We start from the raw sequence: 27,827 nt of genomic DNA, 5'->3' as shown, positions 1-27,827 counted from the left end.
TTGTTGGAATAAAGTGACATGTTAGGCAGTTTAACTCTCACTTCCAAAGACAGGAAGCCATTTTTAGTTCTGGTATGAAAAAATGAAAAGCAAACATCAAGCCAGAAGCATATTGTATTATCTACGATTAAACCTCTGATTCACATCACAGCCAAGACTTCGGTCAGAGCCATCATCCCACCCAAAGCAAATTTCAGACACTTTTCTTAGGTTAATATTTATCACAAATGCAATGGCTGTTGTGAAGGTCATAAGACTGCGGAATTTGTCGTACAAGAGGAGAAATCTTTTACAGTCCCTGAAATCAGTCTCAGACAGCAAAATTGTACGGTGAACTCCGCTGTAATTGATGTTACACCTGCACATTTCAGTAAGTTCGTGCTGCCACTGCGAATATGCAGTTATAAATATCAGTTTGCATCATGATTAATTGACACCAACTCACAATGTTGGTGCTTAAGGAAAGTCTAAAGTTAACTAGTAATTCTGGAATTGATGGTAATTGCATGAGTGCATATAAATGCTATCATTCTGATCTCAGTGTAACATTACGTACAGGCAACCAGAGTTCGAGTCTGGCTCAAATCATTCCGTTACCCTAGCCTAGTCTCAAACAAGCCTATAAAAAATTAATTAAATATTCAAGATGCAAGGTTCACTTACATTTTGACCAATAAAGAAACTTTAAACTTTAATTTTATTTTAGGTTTGTAAATGTTTCCTTTTCACAATACAGAGCATTTTTGTGTCCCCTGTACACTGCTATAAAAGGTCACAGAAACAGCACACAAACATACAAAATACATTTTCCTCTTCCCTGGTACGGTGCCCAACCATAGCAAAATTGTCTCAGTCAAATGTATACAATCTTATTTACAGAGCAACATTTGATCAAAGTGCTTGAGGAATCCTGATGATGTTTTCCAGAGAGTGATATTTACAATGTTTTACAAATGTTGTAACAGCACTTTTTTCCTAGAGCTCTTTTAAACCCAGAATGACACACAAACCTTCATAATAATGCATCTCTGGGAAAGAATGTTCAATAGGAAAACAGAAAGAAAGAAACGTACATCTTAAAGACCTGGCCATCTAAAATACGCATTTTCATTTTAATATTTCAGGCATCCACACACAGTACTGGCCATCTATAATCTGCGTTCTGGGTCTCCAGCTACGCCGTCATCCTTGGAAGTAGGAATTAAGGCTGTTGAATCTTATCTCGGGGCTGTTATGGTGAATGTGAAGGTAAAAACCCAGGCCATGCTCAGTGTGAGCAGAGGGCAAATATTTTCTCCTACCACAAATGACATCCTCTTATTGAAAAGAAAAAAAAAAGGAAACTTGGAAATGCACTTTAGAAGGCAGCTAGTTGTGAAACCGTTGAAACGGCAGCAGTTGCCATTGGTGCCAAGTGGCTAATAAATAAACTGAAGCATTATGGGTGCTTCGGTTATGACAAGTCGTCTTCTGTGTTAACCATTGAAATCTGCAAGAAGACAAAAAGAATTAGGAAACCGTTAGGAAAACTAAGCATCTGACAAAATTAAATCAGTGTCTGGCATAAAATAACTGCATTATGGTATAGCAGTGATCCATATTTCTAATGTTCGTAACAATGAGGTAGACGACAAATCTATGGTTTCGCTAATCTGAAACCACAGATAATGATTATGCATTACTCACAGCAGGGTATGTGTGGCCTACAGAAGCGCCGTGTCTGCTGATGTCAATATTGAGGTCTTCCTCTGTGGTCTTCAGATATACTGGATTATCGAAGTTCATGCTCTTTTTATTTTTGATCTGCCAGTTGCGCCACATTAAATAACCACCCACCGCAGCCATTGCTAATAACACTGCAGGCAAAGAACAATGAATTGAATAATTCTATAACAACTGGACAGTATTTAGATCTTTAACACAACTGTGAACAACACATTACAGAAGCAATGTACTTACACACAGGCAGAACAGCCCAGGCAGCAGCAGATCCTTTGGCAGATGAATTTACTTCATGTATCGAGGTGCTTATATTTCCTTCTGATGGTTTACAGAAAAAAGGATGAAAAATGTAAGTGTAAAAGACTATACAACAAACTATTACGAGCGTCAGCAAAGCAAAATAATCTTTGAGTAATGGTGTAAATTAAGTTTGGATATGATGGTGTGAGCAGACAAGCAGTAACAAATGGATGAATTTCTTAAACACAAACACATTACATCTACTGTTTCCAGTCTTTTTGTTTAGAATGGGTCGGTTTTTCTATTCTAAATGGCAGTGTTAAAGACTAAAGTAACGGATTTCATTTCAGATTTAGATTCAAGTATATGGGAGGCAACTAGCCTTACCAGCCCGAACTGGTTCAGAGGCAACCTTCGGCATTGCAGATGCTTTAAAACAAAATTTTGTTTATGAGTATAAACACTGGAGCCTTCCTTTCCATTTTTCACAATGTATTAGCATTTTCTTCAACAAAATGCATGCTACAAATAATCCAATGAAAGTCAATGATGTAGGTTAAAGTAGAACAATCAGTAGACTTACAGTAGTCATCTAGAGTTTTAAGCAGCAGATCTCAGTTGCTACCAGTAGAAATTCAAGAAATTCAGAAATATTTAAATACCTCACAATATGGAGGGATTAGCACTAAAGTTCCCAAAAATCTCTCACTAGAGATTTTATTAACAAGTAAGCCATCACACCTAGGGAATAGGGATGCACCGATATGAACATTTTTGACCGATACCGATAACTAATCATAATTTAAATATGAAAGCCGATAACCGATATGTTGGCTGATAAATCTAAATCCACATTTTTACATACTTTTTGAGAGCCTAATTACAAAAAACGTCTCCTCATTAAAAGGCAGTAAACACTTCTACATAAAGCAGCCTTAAAAAGAAATAAAATAATGGAAACAAGTTACTGGACAACATTACTTACAAAAAAAAGGCGATAAGGTGATTGAGTGTGTTGAAAGAGGTCCAGCATGTAAGGACTATAGCCAGAGACATTGTCTTTATTAAGAGTATTTGGCATTTTTAATTAATGTAGACCTGTTATTTTCTGGCTATTATTATTAAGTTACTTTTATTATTAAATTAATATTACAATTAATTTGCTTCGCAGAAATTTCATAGCACATCACTGCATAACTGACAACGCTGTGTCTCGCAGCCTGTGAGGAAAATAAAAAAAATTAGGCTATTAGCTTAGGCTGCTCCTCAATGAAAATGTTTTAAAATTTTGCACGTTGCTTGTATGATATCCGCTGGCTCGCCTTCATGGTTTAAAACAGGAGTAAACCATTTCCAATATTGCAGTGCACCCGCGCTACAACCTGAATAGTCAAATGTGTTGCGGACACGCTCTTGGGTCTTCCTGTAACAATGCGCTGAAACACGGCAAAAAAACCTAAATAATCATAACTTTTTTATCACGGTAATATTGTCTTTATAATATTATGTTTATGACTACTCCCATAGTTATTCATGTTGTGCATTTGCTGTTCAATCTTTGTGTGCTAAAGCTGAAGAGCTGAATGAACACCGGTAAACTGCTGTAAGCTGCTGTTTACCAACAAACTGAAGCACTCCATTAACCCTCTATAGGCTATAGCTGAACCAAACGTATTCTATATGAGAAAAAATCTGATTTATATGCATAAAATAAACAATATTACAACGTACAATTGCACAAGAGACTGTAAATGCACAAGTGAACTTAACCGTAGATCTGTTGTGGATGCGCTCTTCCCTTCACACGCTAAAAAGACGGTCGAACAAAGATTCCATTACATTATTTTACAGTAGCTAATAATCTCATTAGAATATGACAGACTGGCCCTGCACATGTTGCAGTTCACTGTATTTGCATATTTATATAATGCATAATTTATCGGCTCCAAGATATCTGCCAAATTCTCTTATCAGTTCGATAACGATAACCGAAAATGTACATTTATCGGCCGATAACGATATGGTGACATATATCGTGCATCCCTAATCACACCCATGCCTCAGCGCAAGCTTGAAGGAAATGTTAACATGTGCCGCTTCTACAGACTTCAGTTGTGAAGATAACTATCATTATGGCGGGAAGCAAATCAAAAATCAATCTCCATGCACATGCAGTTAATATTCTAGTAACTGCTTTACCTTTGGGATGACTGGGGTGAGGGGTCACCCTCCCTACATCTTGAGGTATAACTTTATGTGCCTCTGTCATAAGAGAGCAATACAGAGCCGCAGCAATAAAATTACATTCTAAGAATTAAGGAACGTGAGTCTAGCGTTGCAGTTAAAAAAAACATTGGCCAAAGATGACCATCAACAATGATTCAATGAATGACAAAAATGGATGACACACACAAAATGTAACAAAGGAAATGAAAGCTTGATCAGCAATGCATTGATTTGTTACAAAGAGATCGTTACGTGCCTGGTCTGCAGCGCAGGCCATCTGAAGTGAGTGTTTGACCTTGCGGACAAACACAGGTGAATTTAGGAGAATGTTTGTTAACTTGTGGAGCTGGCAGGCACATAAAGGAACAGCCTCCATTCTCTATCTTCTCGTTACACCAGTTAGTCCCTGTTTTGAGAAGGCAACAAAACCTGGTTACTGCCAACATCTCTATACTATTCAAGATAAAATTAAAGTTCTGTCATTAATTACTCATCCTTGTTCACCCTTCACCCCCAATTACTTCTGAAAACTAGCCCCATCGTGTTTCGTTCCGGGTGATAAAATAAAACATTTTTGACGGGGTTCCCTTGGTAAAATTTGCATTTTATGGGCGCAATAACGTGAGGTTTAGCACCTAAAATGCGAATTTTACCAAGGCAACCCTGCCAAAAAACATGTCTTTTAACCCGGGATGCAATTTTTATCTGGGGACCTCCTGGAAAAGTGATTGGGCTAGTTTTGAGAAGCAAGTGGGCGGGATTTCGGAAACCTGGCAACCCTGATCTGAACGCACGTGCTGGAGATTTACTTCTAATCACAGGAGCGCATCGCATTCGAATTTTTGCAAAGCCCTAATTGACAGCCTAAGCAACTTCCTCTTCAAAGGCCCAAAAAGGTCATGGAAGTAGCCCATGTTATTCCAGAAGTTCAACTTGACACGAGAGCATGATTCTGTCAACAGCACGCATCTGTCGCAATGCTCTCGTGGACCGGAGAAGCAGCAGCTCTTGTGAATGAGCGTAGGAGATTGAAGCCGAAGTGAAAAAAAAATGTTGAATATACTCGTTATTTTTTAGTGCACAAAAATCATTCCCTTCAAGTTGAACCAGTGGAGAACCATGGACTACTTTGCATGACCTTTCTGGACCTTCGAAGTGAAAGTTGCTTAGGCTGTCAATTAGGGCTGTGCAAAACATCGAATGCGATTTTCATGCACATCTCGTCAGTAAAGGTGCTCCTGTGATTAGAAGCACATCTCCAGCACATGCGTTCAGATCAGGGTGTCAATGGAGCAACAGAAATCAATCTGATTTAATTTAAAATATCTTTAGTTGTGTTCCAAGGATGAATGGATTGGAACAACATGAGGGTGAGCAATTAATGACAAAAAATGAATTTTTTTGGGTGAACTGTCACTTCAAGGTTTCTATTCCTACTACAAGGTAGTAGCTTTTGAGTCACAGATTCAGCAAAACATTTATAAATAGAATAAAAAAAACGCTGCTTGAGTGAAGTGGGTTATTGCTTTTGTTTTCGATCATTTCGGGACACACCAGACAGCTGAATTAGCTCATGGTACACAATGATGTCTTGGGGTTCGTTGAGGTTGCTGGCCAGCAGAGTTACATTAGATCCTGTGAACTTGTTTGCGCCATAGATGGCCTCATTCTCACCATCGGTCCAGAACACTCGATCCTGGGATGGGGTTAAAACAGTGAGATAAGAGAGAATTGTAGCTGTAGTTTTAGTTGGCAGTTGTAATTGATCTAGTTGGTGTACTGTACCTCAAAAACCGTAAGGGCAAAAGGGTGGGCCAGGTAGTCTGGTGACTGCAGCACCTTCCGACGGTTGTCTCCATTCAAGTCTACACTACAAAGCATGTGCAGCTTTGAATCCACCCAGTAGAGTCGGCTCTTTATCAGATCTACAAGACAAGAGTAATGGTCAGGGGATAATTCATGATTCTAGCTGGTTGTTAGTTGGTCAAACAATGCCCAAGTCAATAGACCCCACTCCTAATTCTTCTGGAGGGCCACAGTCCCTCAGAGTTTAGCCTCTCTTCCAGGATATTCTTTAATTTCACCCGTTTTGCATCATTATTGTCCAAATGCTCTATCTGAAGTCCAAAGGCTTCCCAAAAATCCATAAATGTTTAACTCCTCTCCTGGAAGGGCCAGTGTCCTGCCGAGTTCAGTTTCAATATTGCTTGTACCACAGGAAGGTGTGTTGAAGCAGGGTTTGAACCAAAGACTGCAGGACTGTGGACCTTCCGGAGCAGAGTTTGACTTATCTTGCCCTAACCTCAATAATAGCAACTGACTTGAGCACTATATGAGCAAATGCCACTAACTTCTGGAAAGGCAGAATGATGCCCTTATTGCAGGGGTAGCCAACTGTTCTCTTGGAGGTTTACCACCCTTTAGAGTTTAGCTCCAATCATAATCAAGCACACCTGAAGTAGCTAATCAAGGTGTATGTGATTTTTTTTTTAATAACTGGCAGGCATGTTGGAACTAAATCTGCAGAAAGGTAGCCCATGTAGGAGAAGGCTATTTGTGCCTTATTGGTTCAAGTATTGTCAAAAGTTAAGTGAAACATCATGGTAAACTTTACGCACCAAGAGTGATTCCATTGGGCCACTGAATATCGGTCTCAACTAGGACCTGTCTGTCTATCCCGTTCATTCCGGACTTCTCAATCTTAGCTGGCTCACCCCAGTCTGACCAATACAGGAATCTGTAATTGAAGGACAAGGATGAAATTATCTGAACTTTATACTGGTTCAAACCAGAGGACCACTTTAAAAAAATTTAACTGAGCAAATCTGAAAAGTCTTTTAGAAAGCAGTTGAAATGTTTTAATACCCAATGCAACTGAATTACCCTGATAGAGGGTCTACAGCAATAGAGGCTGGTTCCTTTAGGCCGCTGTTAAAGAGCACTTTCCTCCTGGTCCCATTGAAGTTGGCCACTGCTATACTCTTACTGCCCAGGTCTGACCAGTAGATGTTTTTGTAAATCCAGTCCACTGCAATCCCAACAGGCATCTGAACATTGTCAATCACTTTTGAATGACTTGCCTCCTGCTTATCCAATACTGTGCTGTGGGGGAGAAAGCACCAGGCAAGTTTGCATTTTAAAAAGTCATCCAAGGGGTTGGGAGGATAGCAACCATCACTTAAATTTATGCACAAATATATACAAAGAGTCATAAGAGACATACAAAAATGTGCAGAGTGGAGGGTCCCTAGGATTGAAAACCATATACTATCCTATACAACTTTGCAAGTTCAAGTTAAATTCTTCAGGCCAAGGCAACCGAGAACGAGTGTTTACCTAAAAATCGCCTTCTGCCCCAGGTCAGCCCAGAAAATCATCTGCTGAGTGAAGTCAGCATCCACAGCCACTGTGTTCCGTAGCTGCTCCACAATCTGAGTATATTCACGGCGCTCCAGTCCCAGTTTACGGATGTCTCTTCGATTTGTGAAAATAAGACAGGGCTCTTTACCTAGAAATGCAAAAAGAGGACACCATAAATGCTGGAGTTCAAAGTTATCAGGTGCCCATACTAAAGTAGAAAGAAAACCATTTCTTGAGTTTGTCTACAGAGAATTTAAATGAGCGAGAAAGCCTGTCTAAGCAGCTCCACAGTGCCATGTTAAAGAGGTAAAGCTGCATGTAAACATGCCATCAGAGCCACCTTAAACTTCTTTATTGTCCACTGGTATTCTTCGTTTGTTGTGAACATACAGAATCACTGATTCTCTATGTTTAAATTACTGAAAATAAATTGCACTTTTACCTTTAGTTTGGGGACAAATTCTCAGTATTAAAGTTCACTGTTAAAGTTACTCATATGATGGAATTGCAAGTTTTAAGACTCGTCCACGCCCTCCTAAAACGCCTTGTTTAAACGCGTCTCCCCATGTTTACATCACTGTGTGGGAAGATTTGCATAACACCGCCCAAATTTTCACACAAAGTCAGCGTCACTTTGATTCTCACTGTAGCATTGATGCTGCTGCCACCATGTTGTGGAGACACGGTTTCTCATTGTTAAAATGAAACCACTTTGTTTGGCCTTCCAAATGAGTCCACAACTAGAAATCAGTGGTTAAGCTGTATTTACAACACCATTCCAGAACAGTTCAACCCAAATATTCAGATATGTGCAGCACATTTAATGGAAGACTGTTTCTTGATCCTGGGAAGGATGTGCACAAAGGCTGCTTCTATAAAGTGGGGCAATTCCAACTCAGCAAAGACAGTCTGGTGCTTCTGACTCACAACCTTTAAGTTAGTTTACATATTTAAAAATTTTTCCAATGACGATTCAAATGAGAGTTTTGAGGAAAGTGGAGTAGCGCTTGTTGTTTGTCATTTCACCAATCACAAATGCAGACATGGTTTAAGTGGCACAATACGCAACCACGTAAACTGGACCCATTCACTTTCATCGTCTCTGAATGCTTATGTTGGTTCACTTTTCAGAGCACCACCAATCAAATCCATTCCACTTGAGGAATAACCTAATAAAATTAAACTCCATTCCACATTTTAGCTACAGCCTTGACTTCCACGCTGCTGCTTCCTCAAATCCATTCTGCTTGCCTCATTCAGAGTCCATATAAATTACACTCCATTCCATGTTTTCAGTTCTCACACCTGCTGCACTCCCACGACACAGCAAGATAAACAAAGCATCATAGCATATCTGTTGCTCAGGTGGGTCTGGCTCTGTGCTCACATAGGCTACTGTCATTAAACAAGCTGCTTTTTAACTGAATGTGCATTATTTGTTCGCCTGCTGCTTTTAAAAGCATATCGTTTTTGTTTCAGCTTTAAAAAACAGTTACACTTACTATGTTGCACCCACCCACATTTTTGTTGCTTCCAACGTCCATGCATATCACACAGAATAAGCCATTAATATGTGCTTTGTAAGTACCAATAAACAGCCTATATGCTAATAATATGCATGCTAATAAGCAACTAGTTAATAGTGAGATTTGGTCCTTAAACTAAAGTGTTATTTACTAAACCAAATTCCTTACTTGTTTGGATGGGAAACCCAATGTTAAAACAAATCACCATTTGTTGAAATCACCAAGTCAGCCAAGTTTACTTGACAAGCTCTTACCTACAGCCTTGCACACTCCGGTGGTGGGGTCCATCTGGTAGCCATTGTGACACTCACATTTGTATCCTCCTTTAAGATTTATACATATTTGACTACATATACCAGGGTTGAGGCACTCATTGACATCTGTGGAGAGACGATCATAATCTTAGTTCCTGTTTAAGAACATTTACAAAAGATCCATTTTCAGGACCCACAATAATCAATACTCAAGTCATTTTTCTGACTACATTTCAGCATCATGTGTGGCTATTCATACCACCACAGGTCTTGTGATCGATGAGCTGGAGTCCTGGCATGCAGTCACACTCATAACCAATGGTCAGGTCACGGCAGATGTGCGAGCAGCCTCCGTTATTGAGCAGGCATTCGTTCATATCTAAAACAAATGGTGGATGGCTGCGTTACAAACTTGGAATATCAATGTGGAAAATTCACAGGAGATGCATGAGTGTGACATGCTCAGATTTACAGAGATCAATAATTTACAGGGGTTTCATATGAAGAATGCACATGAACCTGCAGGTTGATGTGCTAAGTCCTTGGACCAGGTTTAAAAACATGGAGTGTGCTACTCTATTGACTCCATGCTGGACAACACTCATTGGGTTTTATGGCTTGAGTGACAGTTTTTTTTTTTAGCCTATGAAAAATTTCCTGTCCTCTGTCCACAAATGGTGTATTTTTATGTAATTTTTTCACTGTATCCCATAATGGCCAAATGTGAAAAAAGGTATTGTTTTTCAGTCCCAGAGGCTAACAGAAACTAAAGCATTGTAATGAATGGTGTCAAAATCACAGTTGTGCAGAATGTACCCACCAGCTGGCCATCAGACTGCTGATGATGCAAAGCATATAGGGCCAACTCTGAACAAACAAATGCAGCCCTGATGTAGAATGTGCCACATACAAGACAATATCACTTAAGGGTCTCACTGAATGAAACAGCAGCAGAAATTCTGATCAGTTCCAAGGTGACTGATCAAAATGACACAGTAAATTTGCAGCCAAACACGAAAATGGTTGAAAATAAGATCTGATCCCAATTTTAAAGAGTTAATTTTCTTGGTTTGGAATGAAAATTGGGTGAACTATCAATTTAACCCCAGAGAATGGAACTTTTTTCTACTTGATTCTCATTGTGGCCTATTACAAGTGTCTTTTAAAGAGCTCTCAACTGTGAAAACATCCAAAAGAGCAGGGAGGAATTCCTGTATAGCATCCCTCTTACCCGTGCAATGGTCCGTTCACACCCCTAACATATGGAACCGTTTAAACAGCATTTAGGTCAAAACATACAGCTTGAAACAATTTACTCAAACAATTCACTCAAAATTTTCAGACTCAACAACCCTCTCTAACGGACTACTGTTATTGTGTGAACTAATTATACTGCAGGTTCACCCTCTTAAAGCACCCATGATGCTTTAGTCTGTAGTTAACCAAGTCAGAGCACTACACAAGTTGACAACTGAAAGAATTTAAAGCAAACTGTTCTCAGACGAAAGTTGACCTACATTTAAAGTGCTTTCTGAGATCATTGTGATTGACTTTAATTGTTTGTTTATTTGCATTGTGAATTGCGATTGGTTTTTCCTTTTTGTACCCATTTAATCATCTTAAGATTGCAAGGACAATTTAAAAGAACTGATAAGTTATGGATATTAAAAAACCTAAGCTTTTTTATTTATACTTCACAAGTCATAATTGTTTGACTTTATAATTGGCTAATTCTGATGTTGGGGGAAGTTGGGAATTATGCATTAAGTAACAGTGAAACTCTAAAAACCATAATTACACTGAACAAAATTATAAACGCAACACCTATTTTTCATTTCATCTGTGGCATTGTGAGGTGTGATAAAACTGCACATTTTAGATAGGCCTGTTATTGTGGCCAGCCTAAGGCACACCTGTGCAATAGTAATGCTGTTTAATCAGTATCTTGATATGCCACACCTGTGAGGTGTATGAATTGTCTCGGCAAAGGAGAAGTGCTCACGAACATAGATTTAGACAGATTTGTTTACAATATTTGAGAGAAACAGGCCTTTTGTGTACATAGAAAAAGTCTTAGATCTTTGAGTTCAGCTCATGAAAAATGGAGGCAAAAACAAAAGTGTTGTGTTTATAATTTTGTTCCGTGTATTTAATTCTGTTAGGGGAAACCAGCAAAGCAATTATACAGTTCTAAGAATAACCCACATTAACATTTTCGACACATACAAGATATTGTTTAAAGCTTTGTGTGCACTGATAACCCTTTTTAGATTTATACAGAAAATGTCAGAAAGCTTTAGTAATGAAATGAACAGCAAAACACTTGCACTTACTGCACTCTTTGATGGGTTCATCACTCCAGTCAGCACAGTCACGGACCTTGTTACACACTTTATTCATCTCAATGCACTCTCCACTCCGACACTTGAACTGGTCAGGACCGTTACACTGAGTTACTGAGTGAAGAGACAATGAGAGCATCAATTTCTGTCTATAAAACATATAAAACTCATATCTATTTGAACTAGTGTAAATAAGCATCTATTGTAGATAAGCAATTCTCAATTGGTGAGAAGCGACCCAAAATAGGGTGGCAATTCTGTTCTAATAAAGCAAATAATCATAATATCCATGCATAGTTAGGATAGCTAAATAGGCTTAATTAAAATGCCTCCCAGTTTTTGGTTCCTGACACAGTTTGTTCTAAATGAGTCCGTTAGTAATATGGCTCATACTATACTTCAGTATATGGACAAGTGGTTTGCTCTATGATTCATGCTTGTTGATGAATTCTTAAAGACATCTGCCATTAAACGGTGTACTTTTCTATTCCAGCCTATCACAACCTTGCATGTTATCTGGCCTGTTAATAGTAATATTAAAAACTTTCTTGGATCTTAAAGATATTCGTTACTTTTCCAGGTGGAGCATTCTGAGAAAATGTTTTCAGTTTAACAGACTCACAGTTTTTGCAGTTGATTTCATCCGTGCCGTCTTCACAATCTCGGAAAGCATTGCACTGTCGGCTGCCATGTATACAGCTGCCGTCATCACACTTGAACTGGTCGGGCCTGCAGGTACGGGCAGCTGGAAATGACACAGACAAACAGAGACCTGCTAGTTTCCATGACACACAATATACTTCAGCCATATATTCCAAAAAAAATAAATAAAAACTAGTAACAGTAGCTAAAATATGCACAAAAAGAGGTCCTGTTTCAATTAGACAATATATTTCAGACATATATTCCAAATTAAATGAAATTAAAAATAATAATAGTAAAATACACCCCAAAAAAAGTTGATTTTTCATGACATATTCCAGCCATATAATAAAACAAAGACAAACAAACAAACATATAAACCCAACAACGGAAATATGCAGAAAAACCCAACAACTAAAATACGCAGAGAACAAAATGTCTGGTTTCCATGCCAAACAATATATTCCAGCCATATAATCGTAAATATAAAAGCTAAAATATGCAGAAAACAAAAGGTCATGTTTCAGTGTCACAATATTACACTATTTCAGCCATTTATGAAAAAAAGAAAAAAAAGACAACTAAAATAAGCAACAAAGACAATATAAAAAAATATAAAAAACTAAATATGCAGAAAACTGAATTTGTGTTTTCCATAACACTCAATATACACCAGCCATATATTCCAGAAAAAAACCAACTAAATTACGCAATAACCAAAAGGTCCAGAGCGCTTACGAGATATACAAGCCATACATTTCAAAACAAAAAGCCCACCCCAACATGCAACTTACAGCAGTTTTTCTCGTCGCTGCCGTCCTTGCAGTCTGGATCTCCGTCACAGCGCCACTTCCTGTGTATGCATTCCCCAGAGCCGCATTGCATCTCACTGGTTGAACACTTAGCCGGCGGTGTGGGGTTGCGGCCGCAGCGCTCCGGTGACTCATCCGATTGGTCCTGGCAGTCCACATCGTCATCACACAGCCAGCTTCTAGGAATGCAGGTATTATTCCCACACGGGATTTCACTCGGGCCGCAGGAGGCAGGAGCACAGTCCTGTTCGTCGCTGCCGTCCCCGCAGTCATCCTCACCATTACAGACAAAATTACGAGACACGCAGCGACCACTGGCACAGGTGAACTCCAGAGGGGCGCATGTAATGTTACCTAATAATATAACACAGGAAAACAATGAATGGGCCAGTAGAAATGGATCGACGTACGTTTCAGGAATTCAGAACAATATGGACATATGCAAATAGTTTCTCTGTAAATTTCTATAATTATAGCTTTAAGTATGCCTCAGTTTACCCCAACAGCTGTCTACTAGTTTTATTGTCTGAATCAGTTGTGTTATAAACAAAAACTTATTAAAAAACAAATAACTGTCAGTAATTGAACTTAAGATAAGTAAACTTGACGATTAGAAACATTGCCTTTGCAACTGACTGAAATAAGTTTAAGTGAACGAACTGAAATGAAGCCAAATAGAAATATATATGCCATGGCTGGATAATTCCATGTTTATAATCATGTTGAAGTGCTCAAAATTGAGAGTATGAATGGGAATATACTTCAGAAATATTTTACTCAAGAATTTCTAGGGTGCCAATAATTGTGTCCAACGTGTATTTGAGAAAGACATTCATTTCATAATATTTCCCCCCCTATTAAATTCTTAATATCCAATGAAAGGTTAGCTTTTAAAAAAAATAAAAGATCAAAAGGATTAACAATGAAGATTAATTTTCACAGCCTCCCTTGATCACATTTACCAAGGGTGCCGATATCTTGACTGTTTATATAATATATACATCTCTCTCTCTTAAATGGCTAAAGATAATATTTTATAGAATATAAAATATAGCAAATAAAATGAACACTGGTATACTTTTTCAATATATTAACATTTTAATTTTATGTATGTTATTTTTATGTATATTTTATGCGCAAATTTACTTTATTTGGTATTAGAATGAATGAATAAAATAAATGAGTAAATAATAGTTTAACACATAGTTTAACACATTATATATATATATATATATATATATATATATATATATATATATATATATATATATATATATATATATATATATATATATATATATATATATATATATATAGAATTAAGAAATTATAGTAAAATCCCCCACTTCCAGACTTTTGTGTGTGTTTTGGCATATTTGAGCATAGTTTAAACTACTTTAGAAGGTAAACAAGAGTATATTACTCTTTTGTTCAGGGCACAAACACAGACGTATTTGATTGAATTGACCTATTCTAGTCTAATTCAAACAGAGCCTAAAAGAAACAATTGCAAAATAAATAAAAAACATCATCTTAAGAGCTCTCAATGACTCATTTTCAAGTATTGCCTTTATATCCAGAGAAGCAGTACATGAGGCAAGCAAAACAGGACCTGAAATTGATTGTAAGAGGCGGTTGAGCTGGTGTTGCGTCTAGTGACTCACCACAATTAATCTCGTCCTCTCCGTTGTCGCAGTCTTTCTCACCGTCACACTTCCAGAAGACTGGAATGCACTGCGTGGAGCCGACTCCACAGCTGAACTCGTTCACTCGACAGGTCCTTGTGTCTGAGGAAGAGCAGTCAGGACCACACCACGTCATTCACCTGAATCATCATCTGATTTCATACACAACCTGGTGAACCAAAGCATGCTCAAGCCAATAATCCTGAAACTAATCTTCTTGAATTATATCAGAGCTTCCCAGAATGAGCTTTCACGCGTTATATTTGGTGAAATAATCCATTTTAAGTGCTCGACAGTCTAAGCATAAACAAACATTGTTTTATTGCACGAAATGGGTGTAAACCTTCACACATAAACAACCTTTCACCTGTTTTTAATTAGGTTGAAACATTTACCCCTTTGGCAATCCTCCAAGACCTGCAGTGGTTAAAAGACTCATAAATGCAGTGGGAAACTTCATATCAAAGGAGGAATGGTGCTATAGTCCAATTGCCTAATCTTTGATATTTTACATTTAAAGTCAATGTGCAAACTTAACATCCTCATGACCAAATCCAAAAGCTTAAGAGTCCAGATGGAAATATTGAATGTGCAAAAAAAAAAATACAAATCTTGAAAAGATCACTTGCGCATTTATAGCCAGCCGTGTGCAAATGCTCACACATTGTTGGTCCCTTTCCATTTTCTGCTGACTAACTTTCCAACAGCTGGTCAAACAAGACTTGATTTAGAGAGCTGCCATGCATATCTGCACGTACACCGATTCTTCTGCGCTGGACTGTAGAGATCTACAGCCACTGTACTTTATTAAACCAATAGATCCCTTTTTTAAAAGTGCCTCACACCCTTAATTTTCAAAACTTTCATTTAAGGACATGCTGCAAAAGATGAGGAGATACAGATGTGCTTTTATAATGGATATCATGTAGAACTAACACACAGAGGTCTAGCTAAATATAACCCAGGGTTGAGATAAAAGACTCTCGCTCAAGTTAAAAATAAACAGGTCTAGCTTTGAAGGTGACTAGGGATTTACCATCCCTGGTTCATGCAGTGAACACGTATATATTAACTCACGACACATGTCGATGCTCTCGTCTGAGCCGTCCTCACAGTCCGGCTCCCCATCACACTGCCATCTCTTGGGAATGCACTGGCCACTGCGGCACACGAAGTCCACCTCTGCACAGGTCTTCCTCACTGAAACGGTCAAGAAAACAGAAACATTATCAAACCTACGCTTCAGTAGATATCAGCATGGGCTCAAGGGGAATGAAAAACAAGCAATGCAAAATTAATGTATATGCAAGAGTGCTTGAAAATGAACCCTAAGTATCCAAGCGGAGATTTAGAAGTGCTGTTTAAGAGCTTGAAATGCAAATTTGGCACACAGTTTGACCACTTAAGAAGTAATGTGCGACGCAATGTGGGAATTCTTTAGATTTTCTGGGCTGCCTGAAGTAGTTCAGAAAACTGTGTCGTTTACTAACTGCTGCTGTATAACTATTGTTTGAAACAAACAAAACAATATTTTATATATATATATATATATATATATATATATATATATATATATATATATATATATATATATATATATAAAATAATGAAAATAGATTTTTTGAACAACCTCATTTAGCCAAAAGTTTGTTTTTCTTAATTTTTTTTATTATAATTTATACTTTTTAAAATGACTTAAGGAATTAATAATTCGAACTAATTTGGCCAAAAGTCCATTATTTATATGTATTGTTATTTTGCTTTAAATCAGCAAGGACAATAAATTGTTCAAAAGGGATAAAAAAAAGGGTTAATTCTTTTTTTCTTTTTAAAAGATTTTATACTCAAAGAAACCTGATAAATATTAAAATATCCAGTTTCCCCAAAAATATGACAGCACAGCTGTTTTCAACATCCGTTTTCTTGAGCAGCCAATCATCATATGAGAATGATTTCTGCAGGAACATGTGACACTGAAGAAAATTCAGCTTTGATCCCAGAAATAAATCATTTTAAAATGTTACAAAAGATAGGTTTTTGAAATGTAAAAATTTTTAAATTTTTCATATTTTGATAATGTCAGTTATTCCCCATCTACTTTGGCTCATATCTCTTAGAAGTAAAAGCAGTAACCTCTCTGCATCTCTTTCCTCCTGGCAACATTTCAAAGTGTCTGAATGAGGTCTACCACGACCAGCACTGCTCCATAGGCCTGCACGTTTTGCTTAATTCAGCACTAGATATTGATTTAAAAGAAAACACTTCAATCCTAGAGAGGCGCTTTAAGACGGGCGCTCTCTGAGTAAAGAGCAGCTCCCTCCCGTCTCAGACACATTCTCAGTCTCTTCATGTCCTCTCACAGCACAAGTGCATACTCTGAGAAGGAGGCCTCCTGTGGACTGAAGGACTATAGGAGACGGAGCAGTGCAAACCGACAGGGCCGGCATTCTCAACACAGAGCCACTGCTGGGACACAGTGAAGTGCTGCTGGCTGATTTCTCAAATGGAGGCAAAGCACATTCTTTGTTTTGGGTTTATTTTTATATCCAATGTAAATGTCTGCTCCAGCTGCATTTTCCAGGTTTAAGGTTTGTGGTACAACATTTACCGAGTCAACAAGAAATAAGATATTAACCTAAAAATCGCTTTTCAATAAATATGCTGCTCAGAAAACATTGCGATCTTTCAGATCGTTTTTATTGCTTGATATGTTTGTGGAAACAGGATGCATTTATATTTAAAAGCTTGAAGTTGCAGTTATTATGATTTAAAAGCAAGGACATTAAAATCGAACAAATGAGACATTTATGATATTACAAAAAATAAAAATTAAAAAAATAATCTATTTTAAATAAATGCAGTTCTTTTGAAGTTTCTTTTTTCCACAAAGCACCAAAAACTGTTTAACACAATACTAAGAATCTCTATTAATAATGAATAACTGATGAATCATATCAGAATGATTTCTGAAGGATCATGGGACACTGAAGATTGGAGGAATGATGCTGAAAATACAGCTTTACATCACAGGAATAAATTTTAATATATATTCAAACAGAAAACAATTGTAATAATATTTCACAATATACATTTTTTTTAGAAGAGTATAATAGAAGCATAAGTTATATTTATTCAAAATGTACAAAACAAATGTTGCTTTATAAAAGTCTATGTTGAGATTGCAATAATAGTAATACTACTACTACTACTAATAATAATACTGATAAATCACCTAATTATACAAAAATAGATTATGATGTATGATGTCAAATTGGTTGCAAATTGCAATTCCCATTTTTTTTTTGCAATTTGAAACCGTACTAAAATATACAGTTAACTGTCAATGACCTCAAGAGAAGAAAAACAGAGGATGCTACTGTCTGAAACTTAATAGCTGCTGTTGCTGTTGGAAAAATAGAGATTTACATACTAATTTAGTTCATATTTCTGTCAATTATTTTATTCTATATTTATAAGGAGGTACTGGCCTTTCACAGATAACGCCCCTGAGTAAAAGGTGAAGAGGCCTAAATGGGAACACTTGGATCCAAAAAAAGACTCCAGCTCATCATATCTGTGCCGGCCCCCCATTTGTAATTTCTCTCGCATCAATGACCCACTTAGCACGCAGATGAGTGTTATAGATCACCTAGGTGGGAAAATCTTTACATAGAAAAACTTGGTATCCGATCATACCATGAATGAGTGTCAAACAAGCAGCAATACCTTATCAATATTTTAATTTAGCTGTGTTTTGTCCAGCTGCAAGCCAATCAGTTTATGTCTCCATTACAACCGATTACCCAAGAGTTACATCAGCTCTGGAGATCAAGACTGGTTTAACAGCGGATAAGGGAAATCACACACTGGCTGGTAGGAGTGGCTATTCTGCCGAACATCAAGACAAACATGCCCACACATCAGAACAATGACGAATGTTGTGCTGGAGAGCTGATGTAACTCTCAGATGACTCTCTTTGAGCTCTCATACACAGCAGTGCACACAGACTCACCGCAGGACGTCTCATCGCTCCCGTCCGAGCAGTCCAGGTCGCCGTCGCATTGCCACACAGACGGGATGCACCGGCCGTTCCCACACTGGAACTGAGACTGCTCACATTCTGTTCGGGAACCTGTGAGGCAGAAAGAGGCGGCGCCAGTGGCTTGTTACAGTCAGCCTTGTAAGGACTTGATGCACAAAACTGGACCAATTTTCCCCAATACGGAGTTCTGTATATAAACAATGTCCCACATAGAAGTGTGTGATATTGGTCACATTTTCAGAGATTTTTTCTATAACGATAAATATATACGGAATTTCAGGGGCATATTAAACGCATTCTAACAGGCTACATAAAGCAGACATGACATGTTTGTTTCTTGTAAAGGGAGCAATATAATACGTAAATAAAACATTTACAATGCTATCATATACAATGTAACCACCCCTAATCCTGCATGAAAAGAAAAAACTATTTTAGCATAACATCTTCAGTTAAAATTCTTGCTCTCATTCGAGATTACTGTGCAGAGAAATCATTCATCTGCTCTCAGGTTCTCTGTTCTGCAACCGATGACTCAAGTCATGAATGCTGCAATTATAGAAAAAAGATACCAAGTCCCCACTCACTTTTTTTGCGCTATTATTCAAAAAAGAAAAAAGAAATTATCCAACTACTTGGCCTTTAACCAGTAAAATATTATAACAACCCTTTAACACTAGTACTCTGTTCTGTTTCTATTCTAATTACTTGTTTTCTTCTAATAAAAAAAATAAAATAAAAAAAACCACTTGCTACCTGTACTGTTAACAACCGAGATTTGTCGCATCACTTACATATTACTGCTCTTTTGTTGGTTTGATTGCTTCCATTGTCCTCATTGGTAAGTTGCTTTGGACAAAAGTGTCTGCTAAACTGTGTTGGGTAAATTACTCAAAAGTAATAGATTACAAATTACCGATTACTAGAAGATTGTAATTTGATTATCAATTACTTTGAAAACATATCAAACCTAAAAATAAAATTGAAAATGTGATCACAGAAGGGAAAGACTGGACCTCGTGTTGATTTCATACAGATTACTTCATCAGAGAACCTTTGTTTCAGATAAAACTTACTTCAGATCAAACTTAATTAAAAAGTAGACAATTTCCATAGATATGTTTCTCAAGTCTGTGTGTGAAGTATTCGATGGGTTTTGGTTCAAGTGATGCGTTTCAGAAATATTTCACAGCGACTGAGACTCCTTAAAGCGCACTTTTTCTTTATTTTACAAAAGCACAATCTTTTGTTGATACTGTGAGTGTACTAGGCTTGCTGCTAGGGCTGCACGATAAATCGCATGCGATATTTAATGCACATCTTGTCAGTAAAACCGGTTCTGTAATCAGCGTTAAATCTCTACACGTGCGTGATTTCATGGAGCAGCACAGAGCCATTGTTTACTGACAAGCTGCGCAAAATATGATTGTGGTTTGGCACAGATTGTCAGTGAACCTACAGTTCTGTGTAGTTGATGCTGCTCCAGCACACATGTAGAGATTTACTGCTGATCACAGAACCGGTTTTACTGTATAGATGCGCATTAAATAATCGCATGCGATTTATCGTGCAGCCCTACTTGCCGCGATAGATGGTGTTGACCGTGATACCGATGTTAAGCCGCAACATCGGTTATGTCACTTACCAACCGCAGCACCGACCCTCACCGTTGTTTTGCCGAACGACAGTCACATCACAGATCAGATTTCATTTCTCCAGTGAGGAGAGCTGACTGACAAGAAGAGTGAGGTGAAACAAGACGATGGCGGATGATTTAGTTTTGAAACAAACTGCAAAAGCACATGTTTGTCAATATTTTGGATTTTGAAAAAACTGTTGACCTTTGCCGTTTATCTAAGGTGATTTTGGAAGTTTTTGTTAAACATTTATATAAATAGTTCCACACTGTTTGCTGATTTTTACTTTATTTTATTTGACATTAAGATATGTGCCATGCCTCAAAGCTTTCTTATTCGTTTTGCTAATAAATGTTCTACGTTTCTTATTTATTTGGTAGGGATGCACGATATTGGATTTTGGCCGATATTCGATATGCCGATATTTTCAAAATAATTTTGGCCGATGCCGATACCGATATACATAAACATTATCGCCTGATATATTTAAACTTTAATTTTACTAAAGAGAAATCCATGTATCTCTTCTGTACTGATTCTACCATAAATGTATTATTTTACAAATGTAGACAGACATTCACACCTGAAAAACAGGTCAATTATTTCACTTGGAGAATATCGGTTTGGCTCATCGGCAGAAATATTCATATCGGCCGATACCGATGATGGTCATTTTAAGCTTTTATCGGCCGATACCGATGTTGTGCCGATATTATCGTGCATCCCTATTATTTGGTTATACCTTTGGTAACACGTGATATGCACATTTTCATGATTACAAGTACATACACTACAAAGCATTTATAATTTTTGTTTAACAACAGGCTGTTTAAGAAAAAATAGTTTCTATAAACAATGACTATTGGAAAACCTACCAACATCTAACAACTAAGTCATGCTAACTAGCCAGACAAAGCAGTAGTAGTGGTATAGATTTTAAAACCATGTCAGTATCTGAGGCTATCTTCATGGCAAAAACTGTACCAATGCTCATGAAAGCAGTTCGAAAACCAACATTATTTTTGCAATTCTGTTCAGTGGTGTGGAAGTTCTCAGTAATGAATCCGTGTGAACAGACCAACATGACAGCCAAAACATTTCGAAACGTCCCTGATAACATGACCTAACCGCTCATGTTTGTATAATAATCTGACGAGAGTGCATGGCTTCATCAGAGATCTGAGCAGTTGTTGTTATGTTGGCCTTGCTGAAAGGTCTGACTGAATGCCATCAAAAGGGAACAGTATGAATGGTATGGAACTTAGAGAGGCACATTAACTGCAAATCGGATAAAAATAGTTTTTGGCAAGACTAACAGTATTCAATTACAGTGTGCATTAGATATGGAAAGAGTCTTTTTAAATTTACACCATCTTTCAAACTGCCATTATCAGCCAAAACACCATACATAACCTGCAAAACTGAACAACAAACTGCATTTCTTCTGAAAGAAACAATGCGGTCACTTCATTCATGGGCACCAACTTCCCCCTCATGACATGTGACATTAGCCAAAGTCAGCCGCTCATGTCATGCCAGCCATTCAGTCCAATCAGAACAGTTCGAGATCAGTCCCAGCTGGGACAGAAACATTATCAAAGCTAATTAACCCTCGAATACTCCATCAACCTGCTCAAAATGACAAAACGGCATTCTAGATTCATCTAAACTAGCTATGAGCTTTAATTTGTGCGTCTTACAGTTTCAGATTCAAGTTATCAGGCTGTGCAAATTTAAAAAAGACAGCTGTTCTTGACCATGACTGTATTTGAGAACCTTGTCACAGCTGCATTACTTCAACAAATGTTTCAAATGATTGACTGCTGCATTCTCACTCAACACTTATCATTAATTATTTGAAAAGGCAAAGTACAAATAGCATTTTATATCATGATATATATGTATATAGTAATACAATAACAAATATATAAAATCAAAAGGCATATTTTGGCACATTTTACCAGTTTATAGATGCTTTATACGACCGCAGTTTTTGAAAGCAGTGCTGTTTATACCAAAGCATCGGCCAAACAAGAAAAAAGCCACCAACTCAACTGAAGAGAGCATTGCAAAAACCATTTGGCATTTAAAAGTAATTTTGAGGTTTACAAAATGCTGCACTGACATCTGTAAACGCTCCTTGAAGAAAACATCAGTTCTGAGACTCGTTTTTAAGATGAAGACCTCTTGCAACATCTCAGCCTACTAGAAGAGACTGAGCTTTGCAGCTTGCCAAAGGCCCAGAAGCCTTATTTTCACATGCGTGCAAATAAAACATTTACCACAAGACTCCCAAAGCTCTGATTCATCAGAATCTCTAATCTTTGCTTCATCAGACAGATGCTGAGAATGCAGTAGGGGCCTTAATCTAAAGCACAGCTCGACCGTTTGGAGCAGCCTGACCTTAAGACTCAAAACAAAACACTTCCCAACTCAGCACCACATGCTCCCTTGAGAAATCAACCATATGAGGAAAACAAGAAGTATTTTCTTTAGATAAACCCATGTATCCTTCCCAATCAACTCAACGCTACTAATTGCTTCTAAACTGTCATTAAGCAAGCGTTTTTTCATACATTTACACTACCTCTCGTTACAAGGTCAGTCCCTGGTGGAGTAAGCTGAGGCCAAGTACTTTGCCCAAGGGCACAATGGAGGCAGGTCCTGGAGAGCTCTGCTGGGGTTTAAACCAACAGCCTTTCAGTTACCAAACCACTTTCTGTAACCACTAAGCCACTCCAATATAGTTGTACTTGCAGTTAAAGCCTAGATTATGAAGATTGCAAAAACATCACTAAAGTTAGTCACCTATACAGATATGTATAATCTGAAATTCCCAAAAAAGAAAAGAAAATTTGATTTTAAAACTGCATCAGCGTAGTCGGATTTCTGAACAAGGAATCACATGAGATGACGAAAATATAATATGAATTAAGGCAAAAAAAAAAAAAAAGCAAGCATGAAGGGCCACCCACAAATATCAAAAGAGGGAAGTAAGCAGATCATACAAAAACAAAAAAAATGTAGAAATGAGATTCACAGATGAATCTGCAAAAACACATTTTGCCACAAGTATGTTTCTTGTGATCTGTTTCCTATGACACTTTCTTTTTAGGAAATTAAAATCCAATGGAAGTGGTTACACTGATTTAGTATTAACTAGTCTTAACTAGAATAAGTGACTTGACTCAAAGTGAACTCAAAAGAACTGTTGTGCACAAAGTGAGTGAGAAATGGGGGATTTTCACAAATCCGTCATTCATATGACAACATTAAACATACAGAATACCAGTTCTGTTGAATAAACAGTATCTGAATGAATAGAATTGTTTAATACAATCTAAAAGAATCGATGAACCATTAAGAAATGGGAATCGTTCAGATGAATCAGAATAGTTGGATTCTTTAATGTTTACATAGAGTAGTAATTAAAACAAAATCGCTCAGACAGAACGCAAGAACGCGTCATAAGTAAACGCTCGCTTACACTGCGCTCAGTTCAGCTGATTTTGAACGCAAGAACGCGTCCTAATAATGCGCTGTTTAGACGGCAGACTATGTAGATACCATTAGCATTAGAAAATATAACACAGTAACTCTTAAAAGCAGAATACATTCCCCTTAGCTAATAAACAGGCCGAGCGGACAGTTGATGGAGCAGGCTTACATTCGCGTTTCACACGCGTTTCACACGCGCTCCAACCGGAGTCACCTGTTTAATCACCGCAAACACACCTCGTTTCTTTACCGAGAGAAGAGCCGTGTGCACGGATTGAGATATCAAACAAGCATTTTAAATCAAAGAAAAATAAAAACAATACACGAAACGATTGGTTGTAAAACAGCAGGCCTATATGCATATGAATAAATGAACAGAAGCAGGCGGTGGCGCAAAAATGTTCGAAACGCACGATTCTATTTTAAATAAAAAGAAGAAATCACATATTTGAATTAAAGCATTGGGAAATAACAGCATCAGTAATGTTTAATTATATGGTGGACGGCTGTAAGCCATTTGCGAGGCCTATAGTCTACATTTAGATATGTTAAACATCCAACACACTTTCTTCTGAAAGATCCACACTAAAACATGTCCTCTGCAGATATTAGTAAGATACCGAGCAGGTCAGTTTATTACACGGAATTTAAACTCCTCTGAGAATTAGAACGCAACACTGTAACACAGAGGTTCTGAGAACGCGGCATTGTTCTATATGATCTTCTTCCCATGGCAACCTTTGTTACCATCCTCGTTCTGAACACTCACCGCGCGAGAATCCACACAGCTGAAGACAGACAGACAGAATGACGAGCCCCGGAGTAGACGTGACCATCTCGCGCTAGAGCTGGACGCCGTGCTGTGTGTGTGTGTGTCTGTGGCCTCGTCCCTGATAGTGTAGCACAGCCGATACGTGTCCGTGGGACAAACAGAAAGCAGCCTGATCCACGGGCTCTTATCTCCTGAAGACAGTTCCCGGGTCAGTCCGTGCACGCGCGCGAGGCGCTCGCGGAGCCGCAGTCCATGTCCTAATTGAATGATAGCGTGAACCTGCGGCGAATAACCGCGCCACTGCCGAACACAGGCGTGTTCTTTCTCCTTCAGCATGTCATTTACACACTGTTAACCCTTTCTGTACCACATCTTCCTCTAAACCTGCCTCACACGCGTGGTGCTGTCTCTCCGTGGATAAACGAGACAAACGAAGAAAAATAAATAAGTAAACATATAAACAGAGTCATCATACTCATCCACAGTTTGTAGTTTCATAGTTTATGAAGTTTTTGGGGGTTAGACGATCTATATCTTCAGTACTATATTAACTGTTAAAATGCACTAATTATAGAAAATAAAAGAAAACAATTATTTCACTAGCTTAAAAAAAAAAAACAATGACATGGGAGAACGTTGTTTGCTCACACAGAAAACTACAGGATAAGACAAGATTGTGCTCTCCAAATTGGGGCCTTGGTTTTTACTTCATAATCTGAAAAGTTTCAACACAGATGTTTTAGTTTCCAAAAATGTTTTCATTTAATATAACCCTGGAACATTGCCCCAATTTTGATATATGAGAAATTTGTATTCAGTGAAATACATTGCACCGATCAAAAGTGACAGTAACAACATTTAGATTATGAACAGGATCTATGTCTGTTTCCAAAGTGTGTTCTTTTGAACTTTCCATCACGCATGTATATGGATATTTCATAAGGAAAATAAAAAAAATAAAAAAATGAACAAGCACAACTTTTTTCAACACTGATAATAATAATACATGTTTCTTGAGCATCAAATCAGCATATTAGAATGATTTCTGAGGAATCACGTGAGACTGAAGACCCTGCATCATGGGAATTAATTATATATATATAAACATATATATATAAACAGTGCTGGGTAGATCACTTACAAACTGTAGTCCTTCGCTGATTCCAAATTACATTACAAAAATTGTAGGTAACATTATCCATTACCTATTTTTGGGTGATATAATCTCACTACTTTCAGGTTATTTTTGACCTAACTCATTTATCACTTTGATTGAAAGACGATAATCTTGCACCATATCAATCTTAAAAAACAAAGAATAAGAAAATGTATTCCATTTGTTGTTATTAGTAACAAGTATTGCATTAAATATTAAATCACTTTAAGGTTTCACAGACTGGGGTGTGTAAATAACTCATATCTCATAAAACACCACACATTTGCCAGTATTTAGGTAATGATTTATTTACTACAGTCTTTTTGAAAATAATGCTTCATGCTCTTTTGACACAATTTTACAGATCAGCAGGAATTTTACATCAATCCGCTGGCTTCATTCAGAATTCTTTAAAGAACTAAATCTGAAATATTCTGCTTCATTTGACTCCGCTGATATGGTCACTTTGATCAGAATAGAGACATAAGGGACAGTGTATCAAACGTCACGGTGGTTCTTCTTTCTGAAAACAGGATTATGTGAACAGGAGCGCCTCTGTTCCCAGACCAGAACACACACCGGAATCTTTCACTCATATTGATCTTGATCCCTCATTCAGAGCAGATCAATGTTCCCCGCAGAAGCTGGACAGATGCGAGTGCAAGCACTATATTTACCCTGTTCATGAATCATCGGTCCTGACATCTGAGTCTTCTCTTCTCATTTGATCTGAATGCATCACCTCCTCACACCTGATGAACACTTTGAGAAATATATTCAGCTTTATCTGATGTGGTGATAACTAGTGGTGCTTGCTAAGGAAACATCACTGGTCCTAGTGAAAGCTGGGGTGAGATGAACCACTTTTGCCCAATTTTATTATTGTGATTAGTCTATTTATATTAAAAATATTTTCTTTTAATGATACATGTAAAAAAATCGTGCCATGTAAAACACTGTTAGCTTTAATGCACAAAACATTACTTGTTAAAAGTTTAAATATTAATTTTGTGAAATGTTAATACAAATTAAAATAACTGTTTTCAATGCGAATGTTAAAATGAAATGTATTCCTGTGATCATTCCTCCAGTCTTCAGTGCCTCCAGAACATGATCTTTACTTAATATAATTTTGACCCATACAATCTATTTTTGGCAATTGCTTAAAGGGGGGGGGGGGGGGGGGAATGCTATTTCATGCGTACTGAGTTTTTTACACTGTTAAAGAGTTGGATTCCCATACTAAACATGGACAAAAAGTTTCAAAAATTAAGTTGTACGTTTGAAGGAGTATTTCTGTTCCAAAAATACTCCTTCCGGTTTTGGAAAGTTTTTTTCGAGTATGGCTCTGTGTGACATTAGATGGAGCGGAGTTTCCTTATATGGGTCCTAGGGCACGTCTGCCGGAAGAGCGTGCGCTCCCGTATAGCGAGGCTGAGCAGCACAGACATTTCACTGATCAGAGCGAGAGCGTCGCGAAATGTCACAAAAGAAGTGTGTTTTGGTTGCCAGGGCAAGACAACCCTGCACAGATTACCAAAAGAGAAACAGCATTAAGGGACCAGTGGATGGAGTTTATTTTTACAGAGCATCAACGGAGTTGTGCAAGTGTTTTTGTTTGTTCCCTGCATTTCGAAGATGCTTGTTTTACAAACAAAGCCCAGTTTGACAACGGATTTGCACATCGTTTATTTCTTAAGGATAATGCAATCCCAACGAAAAAGGGTCACGATCGTGTGTTGGAACCGCATGCGGTGAGTAAAACTGCTTCAAATATCTCTGTGTTGTTAACTTAGCTATCGGCGCGTAAGCACATCAAGTAAACAACATTCGATGTTGGCATCAAACTGCACTTTCCACATGTACAGCTAAAAAAAAAAAAAAAAAAAAACGACAAAGTGGAACATTTTCC

The 27,827-nt window shown here is 37.7% G+C and overlaps 1 protein-coding gene across 3 annotated transcripts; it reads right to left on the bottom strand.

The window, feature by feature from the left end:
* Window positions 1-678: 678 nt before the first annotated feature.
* On the bottom strand, window positions 679-25,095 carry vldlr (very low density lipoprotein receptor). Of its 3 annotated transcripts, XM_052608732.1 has the most exons (20): window positions 24,757-25,078; window positions 18,823-18,942; window positions 15,887-16,009; window positions 14,789-14,911; window positions 13,107-13,478; window positions 12,293-12,415; window positions 11,662-11,784; window positions 9,588-9,707; window positions 9,329-9,454; window positions 7,525-7,696; window positions 7,072-7,290; window positions 6,807-6,925; window positions 5,974-6,113; window positions 5,743-5,884; window positions 4,445-4,594; window positions 4,162-4,224; window positions 2,350-2,391; window positions 1,960-2,040; window positions 1,687-1,856; window positions 679-1,489 (listed from the first exon to the last, which is right to left on the bottom strand). In XM_052608732.1, exons 1-20 carry the CDS (start codon window positions 24,821-24,823, stop codon window positions 1,454-1,456), a joined length of 2,631 nt encoding a protein of 876 aa, XP_052464692.1. In that variant the 5' UTR covers window positions 24,824-25,078; the 3' UTR covers window positions 679-1,453. The 3 variants fall into 3 exon arrangements, with proteins under 3 accessions (XP_052464692.1, XP_052464693.1, XP_052464694.1); XM_052608733.1 differs by lacking the exon at window positions 2,350-2,391 and having other exon boundaries at window positions 24,757-25,077; XM_052608734.1 differs by lacking the exons at window positions 2,350-2,391; window positions 4,162-4,224 and having other exon boundaries at window positions 24,757-25,095.
* Between the last annotated feature and the right edge of the window lie 2,732 nt (window positions 25,096-27,827).

The sequence above is a fragment of the Carassius gibelio genome, chromosome A10, assembly GCF_023724105.1.
Source record: "Carassius gibelio isolate Cgi1373 ecotype wild population from Czech Republic chromosome A10, carGib1.2-hapl.c, whole genome shotgun sequence".
Classification (NCBI taxonomy): domain Eukaryota; kingdom Metazoa; phylum Chordata; class Actinopteri; order Cypriniformes; family Cyprinidae; genus Carassius; species Carassius gibelio.
The sequence above is the reverse complement of the archived record's forward strand: the minus strand, read 5'-3'. Positions and strand labels throughout refer to the sequence as shown.

Coding starts and splice junctions, on each gene's coding strand:
- vldlr (XM_052608732.1), bottom strand. CDS start 24,823: ATGGTCACGTCTACTCCGGGGCTCGTCATTCTGTCTGTCTGTCTTCAG. Junction 16,010..18,822: donor GAGCGATGAGACGTCCTGCG/GTGAGTCTGTGT, acceptor TGACCGTTTCAG/TGAGGAAGACCTGTGCAGAG. Junction 1,857..1,959: donor CTGGGCTGTTCTGCCTGTGT/GTAAGTACATTG, acceptor CTTTGCCTGCAG/TGTTATTAGCAATGGCTGCG.